The sequence below is a fragment of the Muscardinus avellanarius genome (assembly GCF_963383645.1).
Source record: "Muscardinus avellanarius genome assembly, chromosome: 9".
NCBI classification, from domain to species: domain Eukaryota; kingdom Metazoa; phylum Chordata; class Mammalia; order Rodentia; family Gliridae; genus Muscardinus; species Muscardinus avellanarius.
In genome coordinates, this window is record NC_137795.1 from 76,913,877 (window position 1) to 76,937,832 (window position 23,956).

Below are 23,956 nucleotides of genomic sequence, written 5' to 3' on the forward strand. Positions count from 1 at the left end.
TTGGAGTCAGAAAGAACTAGACTCGTCTCTTCTCTACCATTTATTGATACTTTTATCTTAAGTGAATTCTGTGATCTCTCTGGGTTTCTGTTATTTTCTACTTTGTAAGCATATTATAAGGTTTTATAAGATTTTTATGAGATAATAAACTGATATTCCTGGCATTTAATGTTGGTATTATTATATTTATCATAGTACAAAACAATATTTTAGTTATAATTTCTAAAATTTTCCAGGCATCATTTGTTTTCTACAAAATGTCATTTGGAGCTAGGCTTGCATTCTAAGCTTTGCAGTGTGAGTGGGCTCCCTGTACTTAACTATATCCAGAGCATGGAGTGGCCAAAGACATAAATTCATGACTTTTTGTTACTTGCAGTATTTGTAAGCATTCACACAGTAATATTCTAATGCTTTTCTTAATAAAAAGCAATAATAAAAGTATTTTGTGTATGTACTTGGAGCTGCCATTTATGTAGCGAGTATCACCATTAGCTAAACAATGTGATACTCATAAAAATTGTTTGGAAGTTATATCAACGAGAGTGGCAAGTGGAATTAAAAGTGTAATTTATTACATTTTTTAGATTTTTAATAAGCATAATAATAGATCTACTTTTTCTTTTCTTTAACAGATGGGCTTAGGTCATGAGCAAGGATTTGGAGCTCCCTGTTTAAGATGCAAAGAAAAATGTGAAGGATTTGAACTGCACTTCTGGAGGTAATATCTTGAAAACTATAAGAATGTTTATAAACTATGCTCTTCAGCAGGACTTCCACAGACAGTGTGGACCTCTTACACGTTCTCAGGCATGGTTGCCAAGTTGCAGATCTAATATTTTCTAAGAAATGAATAAAAACTAAAGCTGTTATATCATCCTATTATTAAGTTTGACTGAGTGAATTGAACCATAGCAATTATAGAGTTGCTTTATTCATTTGCTATCTTTCAAATTTTTTGAGTCTAAAATACTATGCCTTTCTGAAGTGGCAAATAAGTTTGTGGTAATTCTCTGAGACTATTTACTAATTTAATTATAATTCTTAACAAACAGTTGCTAACTTCTCGCATCTCATCTATATTTGCAATAAATTTTAAATATGAGTACTGAAATGAGCATTTATATCCTAGTTGTCAAGAAATGAAGTTAAGCCAGGCGTGGTGGGGCACACTTGTAATCCCAGCATTTGGGAGGCTGAGACAAGAGGATCATGGTTCAAAGACAGCCTCAGCTACTTAGTGAGGCCCTTTGCAACTCAGTGAGACCCTGTTTCAAAATAAAGAATAAAAAATAGGGCTGCTGGGAGTGTAGCTCAGAGGTAGAATGACCCTGGGTTCCATCCCTGGTAACACACACACACACACACACACACACACACATACCCCAAAAACGAATGAGGTTAAATATAGGTATCTTTAGCCGGGCATGGTGGCACACGCTTATAATCTCAGCATTTGGGAGGCTGAGACAGGAGGATCTCAGTTTGTGGCCAGCCTCAGCTACTTAGTGAGGCCCTTTGCAACTCAGTGAGACCCTGTTTTAAAATAAAGAATAAAATATAGGGCTGGGAGTATAGCTCAGAGGTAGAATGCCTCCATCCCCAGTACTGAAAAAAAAAGATATATATGTATATGTATATTATATATTATATATTATATATTATATATTATATATTATATATTATATATTATATATTATATATTATATATTATATATTATATATCTTCAAATTTCCAGCAGCAAATTTACTACTGAAAAACTTTCAAGCACTTGAATTATTTGTTAAGAAAAAATAATTTATTGCAAATATCTTGGTTTGAATGAAATACATGTATCCACAGGACAAATGTCAGTGGATTGAAAAATGTGAATTTTGTATATATCTGATTTGTCTTTTTTTTAAAGTAGTACTGTGTCATGTAAACCTAAAACCAGAATTTGAACCCTGTTCTTATTAGGAACAAAAATATTCTTAGCCATTCGCTGTCAAGACCATCAAGGTAGTTCACATGTGCACTCATTGGACATCAGCACACTGCTGGAAGAATACAAAAAGATTACACAATAGTAGGTTGGCAGCCACCTGGTAACAATGAACATCATTTGACAACTACTTCTGTACTATAGACTTTCATAGGAGACTCCAAAATAAAGAATTTCATCAGCCAATGTGATTGCATACAATGTAAGCCAAGGGAGATAGAATGAAATCTGGGAAATTAGGCACTTTAAAATCTAATATATGTAATCAGTCTTGAAAAACAATAATTGTTTTAATTAGTGAAGGCAACAGAAAGGTCAGTTCTCCTAGAAATTATGACATAGTTCTTTATTTTTAGAAAGCTAGAATTTTCCAAGGAGTTTTTTAATTACAGATTTAGTTCTTTGTGTTGCTTTTTCAAGGGACGTAGCAGTTAGGCAATGCACCCGTCATGTTCTAAGAAGTTAATGTCACTGAACATGAAATAATTTTCATGGATTAAAATAGCCATTGTCCTTCTGTTGCTAACCCTGCAGATGCCAAAATCCATGGATGCTCAGGTTTTTTACATAAAGTGGCATGGTATTTGCATATCATCCATATATTTCTTTAGATGATTTATAATACATGATACAGTGTAAATACTTTCTAAATACTGTATTGTTTAGGAAAAACTTTTTAAAGTCTATACATGTTCAGTAAAGATACAATTTTTTTTCAAATATTTTTTCCATCTGCTATTGGTTGAATACACAGATACATAGGAGGCTGCTGTATTTGGGCTCTTAGGATGCCTTTCACTTTTTTAGTTAACTTTGCAGAGGGCTGCAGTGCCCTCTGCTGGAAAAAGTTTCAAATTCACACTCTTAAGATGATATTTGTTCAACTGTGCAATTTCCAGAAACTGCTAATGAGATTTTTAAAGCTTATGCCTAAGAAATAATCACCTTTTCTCCAAAGAAGAAAGTTAGTTTATAAGAATGTACTTGCATTTTATCTATATTATTTTTCTATTTCAAATTACTATAATTGATATTTTCAGTTAAAAAATCATGTCAGTCAAGAGCAGATTTCTGTAGCCTTAGAAATCACCTTTTTATTTTAGTTTTGTCACACAGGCCCATTAAATAATCTAGAAATAGCCTGAGAGTCTAAGAGCCAGAGCCCGCAACTTGGCCAGTGTTGACGTAGTCTGCTCAGCACAGATGGTATTTCTTAGTAGTCCTGCCATCTACCTGGCGTGAGTCCAGACACATTTCTCTGTGAGGATTCTTAAGCATTCCCTGACTTTTTCACCATAACTGGAAGGCCAGAAGCTGATGCCTTTGACCTCCAAAAGCAGCCATATTCTAGTATAGTCATTGAAGTAAAACAGTCTATACTAATTGTTTTGAGTGTAATCAAGATTGCAGCTCTGGTCTAGGTCCGCAGGACTGCTCTGGTCAGATGAGCCTGGGCTCCCTGCCCATGTAGCCTCCTCCCTCCTCACGGTGATCCTTGACTTCTAGGACTCACAGGACTTCATTTATAAACTCGGAGTGAAGTTATTCTTCACCTGTTTTACCTGTCAGGTCTTCCATGCAGCCACAAGAATAGTCCATTAAAAATGTCTTCCATTCTATACTTCCTGATAGCTTGGGAGCCCCCTTTCCCGCTGGACTTATTCGTTCAGGCAGGCTTTGGCCTGTGATGACAGACCTCAGCATCTGGCCTTTGGTTGCTTTTCCTGCCTCCTTCACTTCCCTTCCAAGCACCATGTGCTCTAACTGCTTGATACATGCCATTTCTTGAAGTTTCTGTGCCTATTACATGCTTTCTTTGCTTAGATTAGAAAGACCTTACCCTCACCATCAAAAAACAAATAATCTCAGGTCAAGCACTACCTCTGAGGAGTCTTCTCCCCTGCCCATCCCCACTAGTTTGCCTAGGCTGCCATAACAAGATAATATCAGGTTGGTGGCTTAAGCACAGATGCGTTTTCTTACAATTTTGGAGACTGGTCAGTCCAACATTAGGTGACAACATGGCTGTTTCTGATGAAGGTGCTCTTTCTAAGTTGTATACAGCCGCTTCTTACTCACGTGGCTCACCTCACGAAAAGCTCATGAAAAGCCACGAAAGCTCACGTGGCTTTCCTCAGCGTGTGTGTGTGTGTGTGTGTGTGTGTGTGTGTGTGCGCGCACACGCACATGCAGGGGATTTTTCTTTTAAAGCCAGTAATTCTATCACATTAGAATCCCACTCTTTGACTTCCTTCAACCTTAATTACCTCCTAAAAAAAACTTCAATTATAGTCACTTTGGGGGTTAGGACTTTAGCATATGAACTTGAGGAGGATACAGTTTGTTCTATAGCACCTACTTTTCCTGCTTCTGCATCTCTACTTTACAGATCATTTTCCAGAGTCCTGAAGGATGGAGAGGTCAGTGGAAGGTGCCAATTCAGTTACAGAAATCTACAAATTAATTCTTAGACTTATGAAAGTTGAGCTGGTACTTGCAGCTAAGCTAGTCAAGCGTCATTTTTATACATTAAAGAGCTTAAACCCAAGGAAGTTAAAAAACTTGTGTGTACCCAGAGTTAATGCCAGAGCCAGCCAGCAAGAGTATGGGTTCTGAAGAGAGGCGTGAGGATCGAGAATTTTAAATTCTAATGTGAGGGAGCTGCCAGCTTATTGTCTCTACTGATCGACCCCTGTTCGTGGGTCAATATTTCCTACGGGTCGACGACTATGCCTGGGTCAGTATTCTCTATTGCGCCGACACTCCTGGCCAACGCAACTTCTGGGTCAATCTTATCTTTATTATGCCGATGCCGGGTTTGTTTTTCCAGAGGTATTTATACACAGCTACAGGTCAATCAGCATTCTTGTGCTACCACCACCAGAATACAATAAGATCAATACAAAACACATATTACAGATAGGTCAATCAGTACTCTAGTGTCATCACCACCTGATCCTCTCTCAGACCTCTTTGAACTTTCCATAACCCCAAACCTTGTTGACTCTGGGTGAAGGACAGTCAGCTGAGTCAGAGACACCAATCTAGGGGGAAGGCCTTAATGGCTCCCAACAAGTTAATAATAAATATAATTTATAAGCAATTCGTACACAGCAGTATGTACTTAGAGTTTGCTTGTTGTGTAAAAAATTACAAGGTACTTAGCACATTAAAGCTCAGTATCTATTCTTTAGAAATATGGAGGGGTATCTAGATTTTCTGCCTAGGGTCTCAAAAGGCTGAAATTAAGATGTTGGCCAGGTGAGGCTTTTATCTAGAAGGTTGGCGGAATACTGCTTCCAAGCCCATTCTTGCTGTCAGTAGACTTTGAATCTTGTGTTTGGAGGACTGAGGGCCCTGTTTCCTCACTGCTAAGAACTAGTTTGCTCTCAGCTTCTAGAAGCCACTCACATTCCTTGACATATAAGTCCTTCCATCTTCAAAATCAACAACAGTGCTTAGAATTATCTCTATTTTCTCTTTCTTTTTTGTTTCCAGCCAGAGAAAATTCATTGCTTATTAAGTTCTTGAGTAATTAGATTAGGCATATCTGCAGAATCTCCATTCACATGTAAAGTAACACATTTGTGGGAGTAATACCAGGATGCAAGTGGTAGAGACTATCATACAATTTTTAACCCCAGCACTTTATGTTCCTGATTGTACTTAATCCTCTTAATACCTATTTTAAACATAAAAAAACAGACTTGTAATGTAAGAGTCTCCCCTTCTTTGGTGTGTCCAAAGTTACCAGAGTAGAGGGGAGAAAAAAGCTGAGAAAACCTGATCCCTACCCAGTAGGAGTTACTATCTGTTGGGCATACTTCCAAGTAATATTTAGAGATAATTGTTTATGAAATGTCTGACATACAAACCTAGGGTTTCAGGTTTATAGATAATTATTTTATATTGGAGGTTTAATAATACTGCAATCATAGATCTGTTATAAGTAACAAAATTGTTAAATCCTCACAATAAAACAGTTGCATTTTATGAAACAAAGTATTACTTGATTGCAGTATATATCTGCTTAGAGTTTCTAATTGGTTTAGATCTGGCTGAAAAACTAAAAATCCCACCCCCATTAATAGTTGTGTTGACTTCTATAACAGAGGCCCACACACCAGTCCATATATGTATATCCCTGCTATAAACGGGCAGCCTCTAGCCCTTTTAAATTACGGTTCGTAGGAGCCCCAGGACCTTGCCTTTAAATCACTGAGTGCTGGTAGAGTGTCAGAGCACTCCAGTTTCTGCTACTTGCCCTGGAAAAATAACATTTTTTATGAATAGTGGTACAAAGAAGCAGTTCTCTTTCTGAAGGATAGTTTGACTGCTTTCAACTTGAAACTGTAAATCTCCATATTTTTCTGCAGTGGTACTCTTGGTGATTTGGTTCTCTCCCTCGGATTTAACTCAAGAACTCTCAAGCTGTCACATAAAGTTTGGAGTCTAGAACTTTGGTTTGTTGTGCATATTGCTTATATATGTATGTGTATTAGGTGCCAAATTTTTCTTATACAACTAACTTTTATACAAATAACTCTCCTCTTCCACATCTTAGAGCCTTCCCATCTACCTTTACATTTTATTTTAAAGTCAAAAACGGGACTGTTTGAAGCTCAATTAATTCTGAATCCCCTTCCATACTTCCCCTGCCATGTCCAAGACAATGTAGACTAACATCACAAGAAAAATTAAAAAAAAAATTAAACTAGGTAAGTTGTAATAGCACAGATTTCCACCATGGAGAGCTCTTGGTGCCGAATCTTGATTTCACAGGTTTCTCTCTTGCGGAGTGATTTGTAGCTGGTTCTTATCACTGTAGAAATGGAGCCGTCTTGAGAAGGGCTGGAAGAGATATGGTCGCTCCAGCTGCTCAGTGATGACAGCTCCTGCTGAAAGACCTTCCCACTGCGTTTGGAAACTGCTGTTGGTAAGAATGTGACTTACCAACAGCAGTTTCCACCGCCCCCCACACAGGAGTAAGGGAGCAGAAGAGGCTGCAGATTGTTCCTGAGTAATCACAGGCTTTCCCCACTTACTGATAACAGGGCACAGCCTGATTTCTTTAGCTATTTCTTTTTCCTCATCATTGCTGCCATTGGCACATTGTTTTAACCTGATTTTACTTTCGTAATAAAGATGTGTTCAGTGTAAAGGGTGAGTAGGAAAATAGGGTTCCTCAGAATGTGAATCCTTCCAAGAACGGCGAAGACAAATAATAAGGCAGTTGTAGAGATGTGTCTTACATCATTAGCTAGTATACCCTTTATATTGAGCACTTCCTAGTAAGTGCATTTAACCATGCTGCAGCTTGCCATGCCAATTCTTAGGTATTCACGATACTATTTATCAGGATGCAGAGCCATATATGGATCTATTCAGAGCTAAATTCCTACTCTACATCTTCTCCCCTCAGGAAGGTATCATTTTAAACTTGATCCGAAAGCACTGTGATAGTTTTGTAAGTAATTCCATTGTTTTCAGAAACTGAAGAATAGAGACCATACTTTAGTAGAATAATATTCTCCTTTCCACTAGATGGAAGTATAAGATAACCAGATATAAGAAAGAATCTTTTATAGCCACACTATCATATGATAAATCTTCAATAAATTTTTACCAAATACAGATTTCTGACCAATATGTACAAAGGGAAAGTAGTTTGCCTCTCCATCCCCATGTCTGTCTACTTCTCTCTCTACCTCACTTTTACTCTACCTCCCCCTGTACCACCCACCTTACTTTATCTCCCTCCCTCTCTCTCTCTCTGTCTGTACAAGTCAGATCTAATATTTTTACTTTATTTACTGAAAAGAGTTTTAAGAAAACTCAGTACAACACACACACACACACACACACACACACACACACACACACACCTCTTATTTGGCAAAGAGATTCAAGTTTTTAGTTATTTTTTTCTATTTTTAAAGTTGAGAAATCCTGTTATTTATATTAATTTTAAATCTAGAAAACCTATTATCCTACTCAGTCCCTCCCAAGTTTTCAATATGTAAATATTTCAGTGAAATTGACACATGTGCATTAAAATAGGTTGGAAATTATAATCTAGAGCTTATATATCTCTAATTATCATTAAAAACAAAATAAAAATAGTCCTATTATTAGGACACTGGGACAATGTAGTACCTTTTATATGTATAAGCGATCCTGTGAGTAGGACATTGGGAAAATGATATCTTTTCATACATTAAACAATAAACAAAGAAATTACTTTCATGACCTGTTCAACAGTTATTCTTGGTGGAAAGGAGAGAAATCCGTTAAACAAAGGATTACATTACATTTATAATATATGGTCAGTTTCACATAACATAGCTTGTCATTCTTGCTGTTTGAAAATAACATGGCTTCTCATGTCAAGTCTGGTATGGTCTTGGGGCTAGTAGTAAGTCCTGGACTGTTAGACTTTCTTCCTCCTTTTTTTCTCAATGTGTTGTTTTAGGTATGCTATGAGTAGATGTCTCTTTTGAAACCCAACAAGTTTATAAATTTTTTTTGTCTTTTGTGCATAAATTTGTGAATACTCTACATATTTACAATACACATATCAATTATTTGAGTAGACAAAGGCCAATACCAGTTTTTTACCTCTGGTAGAAGCGAAATAACTGGAAACCAACCAATCATGTCTTCCCACACCACCACTGAGATTGTTATACAAGTACCGCCTTCGTTTGAGGCACATGGCTCTGCTCTTTATCTCTATGTTCCATTGTTAAGCTCTGCCAAGTGTTCCACTGCATCATAGTTTGTTCCAATGATGACATGTTTATCATCTCGCCATTTTACAGTGACAGTTTCATTATTTGTATGATTTCATACAAATAATGATCATATATCCCTCTTGCTTCTTCTTCTGCCAGTGCTTTTGGTTTCAGAAGACACTTGTTTAGTCTGTCTTTTCTCATGGTGTCTGTATCTTTGAAGGCACACCAACAAGCCATAGCCAATGAATAGATCATTGGAAAAAAATATAGTATGATTGTAGATTCTCTGCCACTTCAACAGGCAGTGGTGCAGCACACCATGCATTTTGCTATGCAGTATACATCACCCCACGGTCTTATTTATTAGAGAGTTATCTTGAAACACTGATCATTTGAAGTATAGTGCATTCTTCAAAATAAAATGACATCCCAGTTTTAGAAAATACTTTCATGAACCCATTTATTGCCTTATCAAATATGTATATCATTTTCTAGTTGAATATTTAGTAAAAATAACTTTTCCAGTAAAGTTTCTTTTCACAATGAATTTAAAAATATTTTCAAATGCTCTAGTCAGTCACCAATTACTTTTCTCAAAAGAACTCTAAAAACATAAGATTTATTTCAAAGTTACCTTAAGTGATAGATTTGTTGCTCAATTTAAGTTTTTCCATATGTGTCCTATGTAGGACAATCGGACATAATGAGCTAGACTCTTAATGCTAGTACATTAAATTTCTATAGCTAGTCACAACATCTGTGAATATGGTTCAGTTTTTTTTTCTTATGAATCTTATAACTTCTATTCCTTCAATCTTTCTCACTGTTCTGAATAGTACCTACACGTTACAGGTAGTTTCTTCCTTCACATCTTAAAATTAATGTACAAAGTATAATATAATATATGTTGAGTGTTTATTTACTTGTTTATTGCCAGAAGCTGTTTCTTGAATCCTAGTTTTTTATGAAATTAATAAACAAAATGTGATCATAAGAGATGTTGAAATTCTTTAAGTGCCTGTTCTGCATCTAATGGGAAGCAAACATTCACTTTGTTAGTTTTTGCTGCTATCCTTATTTTCCTTCCTTATATTTTAGGTTCATTCCCGATTTTTCCTAACTTTCTGAGTTGAATACTTTGCTTAATAATTTTTATTTCCTCCTTTTCATTTTGAACATTTATACTATAAAGTTCTTTAGTTATCTAGGTATTTAGCATGCATACTTAATAGCATCTAATGTTAATTTAATCTTTAGTATATTTTTGAGCAATATATGGATCTTAGAACTTAAAAAAAAAAACAAACAGCCAGTTCCATTACCTTGTATTTCAGTTCCAGGCTAAACTTTTAGCACCACTGACTTTCCTTGCATTTCTCCTCTGTAACCTTTGCCATCTTAGGTTCCTCTGCCACCCTTTCTTAGTTTTCTCTTTTACCCTCTATTCTTTCTCCAGTGGGCAATAGTGACCTGTTCAGCTTGTATACATTATCTATTGCTTCTCAACTCCCAAATTTGTACTTTGTACTGGTTTTCAACACTGGATTTACATACACTTCTATCTAGTTGATATCTTTATCATCTCACAGGCACTTCAGACTTATCAATAGTTTAGTTTTTAAAACTTTCACCAACCTTCCCCTTAACCTTACCTCAAATATGTTTCTTTTTTGTATTTATGTCTTAATATAATAATCTTCCCAACCTTACCTCAAATATATTTCTTTTTTATATTTATATCTTAATAAATATTCTTCTATCAACTTACTTACTCATCCCCAAAATTTGTGTTCATTTTTTGAGACATCACCACTACATCCAAAGCAAACACAAAGTTCAATCAGTTTTATATTCAAGGAGATCTGAAATCTGTATTTTTTCATCTCCACTGTCAAACACCCTAGCCCAGGCAATAATGCATCTTACCTGGACCACAACAATAACTATCCAGTATGTAAATTCCATTGGTCAAGTAGCTCTATTATCCCTACTACTAAGAACTACATCATTGCAAATTGCATGTACAATTGATAGGTTAACAGATCTCCCTGTTTCAATATATGTTCTACTCCTAACCCATTCCCCATGTAACAAGCTTTGCGATATTTAAAATTATAGATCTGATCATGTTATTTCATCACCTAAAAGCCTTTGGTGCCTCCTGATTGTTCTTACAGTGAAGGCCAAATCCCATGATGTCCTTCAAGTCTGCGCATGATCTCATGGCCATCTACCTCACCAGCCTTGTCACCATCCCATTTATTTACCTCACTCCAGTCCTACCAGCCTTCTGTGGTTATAGGGCCTAAAGAAACAGTCATTTCTTTCCCTAATTCAGAACCACTACAGATATTCCTCTTTCTACCAAGAATGGTGGGGGATGAGGCTTTTCTTCTCCTTTTCCTTTCTACCAGATTATAAAATTCACACCCATGTTTTACGCCTCCTTCAGATCTTAACCTAATGTCACATTCTTACAGGACCCTTATCTCACCAGGGTCTAATCAGAGTCAGACCCTCTTGAGGTAACATTTTATTTCCAACAGCAAATGCAGTTATGGTGGGAGGGTGATTATTTGTTTTAATGTCTGTCTCCTCACCTCCTTACCAGCCAGTAAACTCTAGTCAGAAAGTGAACTCATTTTTTTCACTGTGTTCTAGTAGCAAGCTCATTGCTTGGCTTTGGGCACACATATAGGTTGCATGGGTGCGTTTCTGGCCATCAGCCTATCTGGTTGGTTCTGGACAGATAGGGAGAAGAGGGTACTATCCTCAAACTATTAAAAACACCATGGATAGCCGGGTGTGGTGGTGCACGCTTGTAATCCCAGCATTTGGGAGGCTGAGACAGGAGGATCCAGGTTTGAGGACAGCCTCAGCTACTTAGTGAGGTCTTTTGCAACTTAGTGAGACCCTGTTTCAAAATAAAGAATGAAAAATAGGGCTGGGGTGTAGCTCAGAAGTAGAATGCCCCTGGGTTCCATCCCCAGTACCGCAAAACACACACACACACACACGCACACACACACACACACACACCACATACACACACACACAACACACACACAAGCAGAGACTTTCATTCGTCTTATCTTTTTATGAATAATGAAAAATATGGTTGATGTTCAGTAAATTTTGAAAAATAAGAAAGTAAGGGAAGAAGAAAGATGAATAAATGAATAAAGAGAAAAATGAATAAAGAAGCAAAAAAAAAAAAAAACTAGAAGTGGGACAAGAAAGGAAATGAGAGGACCTATAAACCTCAGTGTAGGATTATAGTCTTTGCTGAGAAAAGTTATATCAATCTCCCTGTTTCTCACTTAAAAAAAAAAAAAAACCTTGGGAAAAGGTAATATTAACATGAAATAAAATATGATACTTCTTGCTGTGATAATCTCTTCATGGGTTTATTTACTTATTTATTTTGGTGAGAGAGTAAGGAATACCAGATGGGGCTATCCTCAGACAGATCTTAAGCATGAGCTTTTTAGTCAGAACCTGACATCTCAAAATCTTATTGAACAATTTCAAGTTTCCGTCTTGCTTAAGTTTATGGATACCAGCCTCCCCCAAAAATCCTCTCCTTTGTATACTATTATAGAGCATATTTTAAAAGTATCTTATAAACTACAAAATATACACTTAATTGTTATAGATTAGGTGTAATCACTTCTTTCTTTCTTCTTTCCTAAATTATAGAAAAATATGTCGAAATTGTAAGTGTGGCCAAGAAGAGCATGATGTCCTCTTGAGCAATGAAGAGGATCGAAAAGTGGGGAAACTGTTTGAAGATACCAAGTATACCACCCTGATAGCAAAGCTGAAATCAGATGGGATTCCCATGTATAAACGCAATGTTATGATACTGACCAATCCAGTTGCTACCAAGAAAAATGTCTCCATCAATACTGTCACCTATGAGTGGGCCCCTCCTGTCCAGAATCAGGCACTGGTAAGAACAAGGGATCAGGGGCCCTTGGATTAAAGTTCCTGAGCTATTTAAGTAGAACAGTCTCTTTAATAACCTAATCAACTTCGCATACACGGACATGTGTTGTCTTTCTGATTATTTTGATTTCTGGCTCATATTACAATCTTTTGAAAATAAGACTAGAGCTCATATATTTTCTTTACCTAGATATTTTTATCATTTTTAGGAAGTGGTCTAAAATTTTTAATAGTTACATAAAAATATTTTGTATCTGTCTCGTAACTCCTCTAGCTTACTGTTCAGAAGCTGTCTCATAATATGGTAAAAAATATATAAAGGCAGAATTTCTGCAGTTGTTTAGAAATGAAAGAAAAATGTTCAACATTATATTTCTTTTACTGTATAAGTCAAAAACCGAAAATTGTGCCAAGTTTTTCTGCTATTATGACTAGGTGTTGTGCTTGGAAATCTTTTTGGAAGGTGAGATCATTAAATTGAACCTCATGATGATACCACTTCATATGGTGAGAATGCTGCCGTCCATAGGCCATTGTGACCGTGTCTGCCTAAAAATGCACATTCTTTTTCAATTGTACATTTGTTGATTTAGCACAGGTAAACTGTAGTAATCCAGATCTTTTTACAAACTGAAAAATAATAATTCCATGTACAAAAACATGTTTATTATGCAACTAAATATATTTAGTATTTCATTCTTTAATGTTTTAACATCTTAAGATGCTTTTAATATGAGGATGAATTGCTACTAATAGATAAAACCCAGTTGTTTCTTAAGTAACTTGCTGCTTCTGTTATGAAAGATTGCACTGCCTGAGCTCCAGGCCTCCTCCCAGCTAACAGCGCTCTCTCTCCCTGTCGTCAGGCCAGGCAGTACATGCAGATGCTGCCCAAGGAGAAGCAGCCAGTGGCAGGCTCAGAGGGTGCGCAGTACCGGAAGAAGCAGCTGGCAAAGCAGCTCCCTGCACATGACCAGGATCCTTCCAAGTGCCATGAATTGTCTCCCAAAGAGGTGAAGGAGATGGAGCAGTTTGTGAAGAAATACAAGAGCGAGGCTCTGGGAGTAGGAGATGTCAAACTTCCCAGTGAGATGAACACTCAAGGCCCCAACAAAGTATACATCCCTGGTGGCGACAGACACACCCCGGCAACAGTAGGAGTCGTGGAGAACAAATCTGCAGAGCATAAAAGAACCCAATACGTAAGTACAGTGGTCACACTATAAGCCTGATTTGCATACATTATAATAGATCCGTTCCCTTTTTTAGATCTTTTTTGGGGCCATTTCTCTTGTTTCCAAAAGAAATAGATAAGAGAAATCAATTGAATGAAAATTCAGTTTGGACTTATCTTAGAAAATCCCTAAATTCGAAACTTCTGTCTAAAGCCAAGTTTTCTGATTATCTCCTTCCAAAGATGATTGTGAGTTTTATGTGTACGCAGTTGCCATTGGCATCCTGCTTGAATGCAACAGACTAATCTAGAATCTGTTTCACACACAATTTTGGTGTTGGTTGCTTATCTCATCCCATAAATAAAAATAATATATGTTTAGGTTAATTCAGTTTTCCTTGTAAGAATATGCCTGAAATTCAGATTTAAATTTACATGGCTATATCAGCAAGCATTGTTATTTTAAGCTTCATCTAGAGAGGGAAATAGAAGTCATTTTCTAATGACTTGGAAAAGAAAAGACAATTATGATACAAATGAAAACAGCTAACGAAGTAACTTACTATAACTTGTTTCTTATAGGCCCAATTAGCACTTCAAGTAATAAGGTTTAGTCCTGAAAAATATTACTAATAAGCTCTAATATAATCATTTTGGGAGAACACATATACAATTGAGGTGAAAACTACTATTAGCCTTGTTTCATAAGTAATTTCAATTAAAGAAATAATGTTCTACATGCAGAGGGTACAAAATGTAGGATTAAATAGCCTGAAGGAAGTGAAAAGATTTCATTTAACAAAAGTACTAACACCTTATGACCTAGATGGGCAAATTGGTCATTTCAATATAAATTATTTCTCATACCAGAGCTGACGAGGCACATGCCGGTCTTTCAATGACCAGGTTGTTTTGGATGCTTCCTTTTTAGTCTTGCTATTGCTGCAAACTCAGTATGAAGGAAGGCGACCCAGCCATCTATGCTGAAAGGGCGGGCTACGACAAGCTGTGGCACCCAGCGTGCTTCGTCTGCAGCACCTGCCGGGAACTCCTGGTCGACATGATTTACTTCTGGAAGAATGGGAAGCTATTTTGCGGCAGACACTACTGTGACAGTGAGAAACCCCGATGTGCTGGCTGTGACGAGGTATGTTCTCTGGGGCCACTGCATTCAGGCTTGCATTCAGGCAACTCGGGTTGCTGAATGGCCACTTTACCCAGAAGACAATGGACATTAACCAAACATTAATGGCTCTCTGTATATCCAGAGACGTTTAATGACAAGAACTTTTAGCTTCATTCATTCCGGGAGTCTAATTGTGTTCACTAATGAGACACTAGAACAAAACAAAAGATTGATTTGGACTAAGTGATAACAAATTCAAATCTATTATTAATTTCTGACTTTAAGCCTTAAGGAAATATTTGTTGATCTGCTTGTAGATCTAAATGCCTAATAGTCTAAAGAACTTAGCTTTGTCATCTGTAGCACAAAGGAAAATGCCTGACTCATTTTTGTTCTCTTCCCAGCTAATATTCAGCAATGAGTACACCCAGGCAGAAAACCAGAATTGGCATCTGAAACATTTTTGCTGCTTTGACTGTGACAACATTCTAGCAGGGGAAATATATGTGATGGTCAATGACAAGCCTGTGTGCAAGCCCTGCTACGTGAAGAATCACGCTGTGGTAAGAAGCCTTAAGTGATACAGTTGCCTCAGCCTGCTTAGGACTTGAGTTTGTGTCCCTCTCTTTCCTCTTATCAACAGGAAGCAGAAAGCAGTCCTTTTATATAGGACCATCAGTTCATTGCAAAGTGTGTTAAAACCCAGACATTTCAAAAACAATATATGCATTGACTATGAGCTATCTCAAAATAGTTTGTCGTTCCTATATTTTTACAGTATAGATTATAAGTGCTGCTTGATAATAAAACTCTCCCTGAAAAAAACATATCCTCAGTGAGAATGGATCCAGGTCAGATTCTACATAAATAAGTATTTCTGGGGGCTGTTCTTATCTCAAGCTCTGTTTGAATGTGCATGGTTTCCATCCATGTTTATTGGATCACCCACCAGGACTTTGTTTTTGCTACCTGGAGATTATGCCATACCTGTTTCTGAACCCTCAAAGAACTGATTTAGTGTAACAGAATTTGATCTGCATATTTATATTTATTTTTGTGAACCAAACAGTTGCATAATGTAAGTGTATAATTTGTCTTACATCTACTCTGCTTACACAGAACTCCTATTGTGTGATGGCCAAGAGATAGGTAATATAGATAAAGGGTCGAAAGTTAACCGTATATGGTAGGGCTTAGAAGCCAGGCATGTCAGAAGGATAGACTTGTTTATATGCAGGAAAGCATACTAGTTAATGGTCCCCCTGAGCTATCAAGTAGGGGAGGCTCCTGGCTAAGGAATAAAATTCATTATTTATATAGTTCTAAGAGTATGGTACTGTTTTATTTGTTTCTGTTGGTTTTTTGTTTTGTTTTGTTTTGTTTTGTTTTTGCGATACTGGGGGTGGAACCCAGGGGCATTCTACCTCCAAGCTATACCCTCAGCCCTATTTTTTATTCTTTATTTTAAACAGGGTCTCACTGAGTTGCAAAGGGCCTCACTAAGTAGCTGAGGCTGTCCTCGAACTGCCATCCTCCTGTCTAGCTTCCCAAATGCTGGGATTACAACCATGCGCCACCACGCCCGGCTTGTTTCTGTGTTTTTTTTTAAAACAACAGTTTTAATGTCATTACCAATTTTCAGCCATAAACTATTGCCCCAGATACAGTTGTTCATTTTCTATCAGCTGTACTTCATAGGTGTATCTACACTGGGACAACCATCCTATTTCAACCTTTTTTTTGGTTGCTTTGATTATTGCAGTGGTCTCTAATACCACCCCCCACACACACACATATAGAGTCTCAGTCTCTCTCTCTCTCTCTCTCTCTCTCTCTCTCTCTCTCTCTCACACACACACACACACACACACACACACACACACACAGGCACTTCTGTTATTCATCTTGCTTGAAAGCCATCTTCCCTTTTGTAATGATGGGAAATAATGTCCCTAGAATGCAAATGTGAAATTAAGCCTTTGTTGTCTTTTCTGTCATTTATATTTTATTTGTTATCCAACCTCAATTATGCATTTCCACATTACCTGCTTTCTTATTTTTGCATTGCTCTTTGTCATTTGCTCACTGTTCTAGTCTGCCTGACGCATTTCCTGTTCCTTGTTTTACCTCTCTGCACCCACACACTCCTTCAGATGCAGCCCAGGCTTCAGAACACTTCCTGGCTCTCCTGGCACTTCCTGGATCTGAAGCTCCACCCCTTTTTCTCAGTCTAGGCTTTCCCTGTTCCCACAGGGTGGGGGCGTGTAGGCTTGTTGATATCACTCACCTGTGTCCTCTACAAGATTATAAGTAGCTAGAGAGTGAGTGTGCCCTTTTACTTACATATCTTTAGCATCTGCACGTAGGGAATGTTTTAGTAACTGATTTCTGGTATTTCATTTGCTTTGGGATTACCCTCATCAATGAAGATAAAATATTTTTGTAGTATCTATAACCTTGTTCTTGGTATACAGAATATAAATCCCCTGTATATTTCTGCTCTGTCCCCAGTACTACAACAACATAGTAGGTGCTTGGTTAATATGTATTTAATAAAGATATAGACAAGGGCCAGGCATGGTGGCGCATGTTTGTAATCCCAACATTCAGAAGGCAGAACCTGGAGGATTACGGTTCGCGGGCGGACAGCATTAGCTACTTACTTAGGCCCTTCGCAACTCAGTGAGACCCTGTTTCAAAAAATAAAAAAAGACTAAAAAATAGGGCTGGAGGTGTAGTTCGGAGGTACAATACCCCTGGGTTCCATCCCCAATATCGCAAAAAATAAAATAAAAAATAAAGATTTAGGCGGATGAAGCTTTTTTTTTTTTTTTTTTTTTTTTTTTACATTGCTGTTACAAGTTTCTTTCCGTTGCATTGTATCTAGCTAATGGGAGGAAATGACCTTAGATTTAATTATATTTTAATATATAAGAATTTCTAAGCTGGGTGCAGTGGCACACGCATAATACCAGTACTTGGAAGGTTGAGACAGGAGAATCGAAAGTTCAAGGCCAGTCTCAACAGCTTCTTGAGAGCCTCAGCAACTTAGCAAGACTTTTTTTCAGAATAAAAAATAGAAAGGTCTGGGTGGCCTTGCTCAGAAGTAAATGCCCTTGGATTTAATCCCCAGTATTGAAAAAGTGAAAATTGAAAATAAAAGAATTTCTAAATTATTTAATTTTATAATGCTGCATAATTTTTTAAACTTTACATTCTCAGTAAGATATAACATTGGCCTTTTCCTAATAAATGAGTGTATCTATCCATCACCTGAACAAATTTGATCTAATGTCAAAGATTGCTGCACATACAGCATGCCACATGATGTAAAATTCTGAAGATTATCTGGTTCAAAGCATTGAACTGCTTAGATCTAGTAAAAAAAAAAAAATGACAGCATGTGCAGTGGTAGACTACACGCCTGTAATCTCTTTACTTGGGTGGCTGAGACAGGAGTATTACAGGTTTGAGGTCAGCCTCAGCAATTTAGTGAGAACCTGTTTCAAAATAAAAATAATTATGAAGGGCTAGGAATTTAACTTAGAGGGAGAATGTCCCTGAACTTAATCTCCAGTGTGTGGGGGGGGGGATTATTTCAGACCTGAATACAAGTGCTAAACTCCAAACAGAACATTTCTGAAATAAAAACTTCAAGGAGCCTCAATGTCTCTGGTCTAAGTCTTTAATCCATCTTGAACTGACTCTTGTGCAGGGTGAAAAAGTGGAGTTTATTTCTATTTTTCTATATATGGTTAGCCAGTTTTGCCAACACCATTTGTTAAACAGGCTTTTTTCAGTGCATTTTTTGGCCCCTTTGTCAAAAATCAATTGACTGTGAGTGTACAGATTTGTTTGAGTTTTCTATTATGCTCCATTGGTCTATGTATCTGTTTTGTGCCAGTACCATGCTGTTTTTATTACTATGGCTTTCTAGTATACTTAAAAGACAAATATTGTGATTCCTCCTGCATGGTTTTTGTTGCTAAGAATTACTTTGGCTATCCTGGGGTTTTTGTTGTTCCAAATGAATTTAAGGACTGATTTTTCTACGTCAGCGAGGAATGACCTTGGTAATTTAATGGGTATTTCATTGAGTCTGTAGATCACTTTTGGAAGTATGACCATTTTGATGATATTTATTCTGCCTATTCATGAACATGGAAGATCTTTCCATCTTCTAAGGTCTTCTTCAATTTTTTTTCAATGTTTTATAATTTTCTTTGTAAAGATCTTTTACTTCTTTGGTTAAGTTTATTCTTAAGTATTTTATTTTTTGTGGGATCTCTTGAGTGGAAGTGTTTTCTGGATTTCTTTTTCAGTGGATTTATGGTTGGTATACAGAAGAGCTTCTGATTTTTTAAGATTGATTTTATATCCATACACTTTGCTGAATTTGTTGATCAGTTCTCTAAGCCTTTTGGTTGAGTTTGTTGGGTCTTCTAAGTATAGTATCATATCATCTGCAAATAATGAAAGCTTTAGTTCTTTTTTTCCTATTTGTACTCCTTTGGCTTCCTTTTCTTGCCTTATTGCTCTAGCTAGAGTCTCAAGTACTATATTAAAAAGAAGTGGTGCCGGGCGTGGTGGCGCACGCTTGTAATCCCCGCGCTTGGGAGGCAGAGACAGGAGGATTGCGCAGGTTCGAAGCCAGCCGCGCACACTGGCTTAGGAGACCCTGTTTCCAAATAAAAATGTAAAAATAGGTCTGGGAGTGTAGCCCGGAGGTAGAAGGGCTTCCAGGAACCCCAGTACCACCAAAAAAATAAAAAAATAAATTAAAAAAGAAGTGTTGATAATGAGCATTCTAACTGGAAGGAGGAGAGTGGGATGTGTACCCAGTTTGTCTCTGCACTGTCATTAGAATTTCATGTCCAACCCAGGATTCACATCTATGAGATTTTACAGGACCCTCCTACCAGAGAGCTGATTACAACTAGTGTCATTAGCTGTTTCACGTCCTGTATTTAAATAAAAGAAGTAGCCAGGCATGGTGGTGCACACCTGTAATCCAAGCTGTTTGGGAGGCTGAAGCAGGAAGATAGCAAGTTGGAGGCCAGCCTGGGCAACACAGCAAGACGCTGTCTCAGAAAGGGCTGAGAATGTAGCTCAGTAATAGAACACTTACTTAACTTGTGCAAGGCCCTGGCACCACAAAATAAAAGGATTAAGGAAATCAAAAACCTCTCTGAAATATGAGAAGTTTTTTTTAAAACAGGAAATCAAATACTAGGTGGGAAGTGGTGAAGAGCATCATCTCTCCACAGGGTGTGCAGTGCCCAGGCCCTCCGTGTAGCATAGCAGCATTGAGACTTTTGAAGAAGGAGGAAATCTGTGGATTTGACCTGAAATTGTATGCAAGGCTCTAGGATGAATGGTGATCACATTATTAGTAAAACTAAATCTTATGAAATCACTAACCCTAAATTCTGTTAAATTTATGTATTCACTAGTAATTTTTATCTTAAAAATTCCTTATTCTACTGTAATTGAAAACTAATTATATTTTTTCTGTAAATTGAAAATGAAGATGTATATTTTAAAAAACTGTAAAAAGGTTTACAAATAGTATTATATAACTAAGAAAAAGAAGGTAGATTATACTATGAAAGCAAGGAGATAAAATGCTATTTGTATAAAATGTTATTACATACACATGAATTTAAAGATATTAAAATATTAATATAAAACATAGAAAACAATAAGACAACATTCTAAGTGAATTTAATAAAGGTTTAAGAATATGTACAAAAGTAATTACATGGTGCAGCTGATACAAATTAAAAGTGTGTTCCTAAATTATAACATTGATATTTAGTTATCAGGAACAGTGTATTGATCATACAAAAAAAGGATCTTTATTTCCCAGGGAAGACTAGGTTGATATAACTTGTAAATTATAGAGCTATCATCTCTGTAATTAGAAGCAATGTATCTCTAAAAAACATGGAAAATATATTTTAGGTCTGCAGTGGTACCTATAACAAGGTTGCATTTCCTTGCCCAAACCAGTTTACCCACTAAGTAGAAGCTACATCTCTAAGTGTTTTCATTGAAGAGTCTCAGGCTACCTGCACGACCCTCCTCCATCTACTCATTCTCACTCCTCATCTTAAGGGCCAGGAGCCCTTAAGATTAGTCACTGTCATTTTATTCTGGACAATCTTGTTGGTATCTTGTTATAAAATATTTAAAACAAAGACTTTAGATTTTCACATCCATTCAGAATATATGTATAAACAGCACACGTGGACTAAACAGTGTTTTGGAGGTCTCCATGTGGTTAGTTTTCTTGTTCTTGCTATAATACAGAAGATTTATTTTCTTCATAGAAATCTTCAATTAAGAAAACATAGATATATAACATAGAAAATAAATCATAGATATAAAACATAGATATAAACATAGATATAAACATAGATATAAACATAAAACATAGATATAAAACATAGAAAATGTATAGATATGTACATCTTGTGTGTATTTGAGTTTAACACATCTAATACTGAATGGTACTGGGGTTTTAAGTGCTAATGTTCCACAATATTAGATTATACATAAATTACTATTGAACTTAGAGTAGAAGCCATTAACTATAAATTATAGTTTTAGTGTAAATGTATCATTCTCAAACATTGTCAGTATTTTTAATTGAGTCCTTAGTTATTTTGAACATGATTTTAATTTACTACTGTCAGGAAATTAGTGATATTAATAATCTCATGTGTCATAGGTAAGACTGGTAAAATTACCACCTCAAAATTTTAATGAGTGAGGAAAAACCCTCTCATAAACTTCTTCATAATTAATAATGTACAGTCTAATAGAATATGCTGGGACCAAATGCACAGCAATTGCTGTCAAGACTTTCTACCTTAAGCATCCTGGAGACATCTTCCAAGCATCCAATTGTATGTTTGGCCTTCACCTGCTACTTCTCCCAGTGCTCAGCATAAAGACCCCTGTTAAAGGTTCTTGTCTATAAAAGTTAACTAGAAGGTCACTCAGAGTCGTGTGTTTGTGAGGTTGTCATTACTGTCACAGTTTGATCTCTAACCCTGCCCTCTTGTATTATTCTTGAGCAGGTGTGTCAAGGATGCCACAATGCCATCGACCCGGAAGTCCAGCGGGTGACCTACAACAACTTCAGCTGGCACGCTTCCACGGAGTGCTTTCTGTGCTCCTGCTGCAGCAAGTGTCTCATCGGGCAGAAGTTCATGCCTGTAGAAGGGATGGTTTTTTGTTCGGTGGAGTGTAAGAAGATGATGTCTTAGGAGGGGAATGCCAAGCAGTATTGAGCCGCCATACCTAGCCAAAGTGGTCCTCTGCATCTCTACTGCAAAATGCAACTTAAAAGGAATAAAGAGGAAAAAACCTAAAGCGAACCAGAAGATTTTGTTCCATTTTTATATGTTTTTTTTCTTATCGTTTTTATCTTAACTTTAAAAATCCTGCTTAAAGCTTTTGATTTTAAATATAGCAAATAATTTTAACATTCCTTATCTTTCCAAATATGAAATACTTCTTGGAAGCTCGCCTTTAATTTTCATATCCCTATATTCCTGGTGCCAAACACTATATATATATATATATATATATATATATATATATATATATATATATGTTAGACACTTAAATGTTAGTGGCCTGAATGGAAAGATGAGCATTTATGATTCCACACTTTTTTCCTTCATGTATAAAATGAAAGGAAATTAAATTTGCCCCACTGCCAAGGCCTCATCTTATTCACCGAGCTTTATAGTGATGCACAGTGAATTCTTTTATGACAAAAAAAAAAAAAAAAAGAAATTCAGTGCAATATGTTGAGCTGTAGTTTTAATGCCTCTGTGTTTGCTATTTCTTGATTTAGGCAGAGGTGACATTTTCTTTATTGCATTTTTATGTATTTTACTTACCCTACTTCTCAGCATTCTTATTATAAGCTGACAACCTCCATCTGTGGCCTTGAATATTTTATTATCATATGTGGCATAACAATATCTTCACTTTTATTTTCAGAGAATTTTATCTTGGACATAAAAGCCAGATCACTCATTTACATTGTTTTCAATCCAAAGAACATGTATAGTTTTTGTACCCAGGAAAATATAACTTGTACTGATTGCACTTTCCTGTCATGTTTTGCATGATTTTCAATCTTACTTAATGGATGCTGTCTTAAGATATTTTTAAGCCTGTTCATTGAATAGCTTTGTTTTTATACATCCATTTCTGGGGATTTCTAATGTTTATTTTTCCTTGTAATAGTTCTATATATAACTATTTGCTATTAAAAGTAAATGGAATTAATGATATGTATATTATTATTCAAAATAAAGTCTTTCACTTTAGTAATTGTATTTTTCCCACATTCTTTTTTATTCCCCCATGAGTAAAAAATTCTTCTGCAGTTAAGTATTTTGTCCAGCAGGGGGCAATGTCTTCAAGGATAAAAACTACTTAGAAAAAAAGGCTGCTTTTGACAGGCCAGAACTGAAGCTACTCTTCTCCTTATAGAGAAGGGTTCAGTTTTATGAAATTTGAAATCAGGGCATTTAAGTTATTTTCAGGTCATTCAGGAGTTTTTCCAGTTTTTCGTTCTATTTTTTTTAAGAAATAAAGAATGTCATCTTACTTGAAGTTTGGGAAGATTTTACTTTCATGAAAATATTAACAATTATACTTGAATACTCAAGTTGCAACACTTTTGGTTTCTTAAGAATTTGTTCATGGGAACCTATAAAGGAAGCAAATGGGAAATAATATTAGATTCTCTTCCTAATATTAGTAGACTGTGAAGATTCTTTGCTTCTTTAAAGTATTTCTGGGGTTTTGTTTGTTTGTTTGTTGTTGTTTTAGTGAGGGTTGTAGTTTTCTCTGTCACATACCCAGGATAATTTTTTGTTTAGTTGCAGCTCATACTTGTCTGACAAATAGCAGTTTTCTTCATTTAATATACACAAACATAGACACATGCATACAGATA

At 36.4% G+C, this 23,956-nt stretch overlaps 1 protein-coding gene across 1 annotated transcript; it reads left to right on the plus strand.

Moving 5' to 3' along the window:
• Positions 1–635: 635 nt before the first annotated feature.
• TES (testin LIM domain protein) lies at positions 636–22,244 on the plus strand (the record flags this gene model as incomplete). Its single annotated transcript, XM_080702012.1, has 6 exons — positions 636–721; positions 12,422–12,674; positions 13,537–13,872; positions 14,776–14,991; positions 15,375–15,533; positions 22,056–22,244. The coding sequence occupies 6 exons, from the start codon at positions 636–638 to the stop codon at positions 22,242–22,244; spliced, it is 1,239 nt and encodes a 412-aa protein (XP_080558138.1).
• Between the last annotated feature and the right edge of the window lie 1,712 nt (positions 22,245–23,956).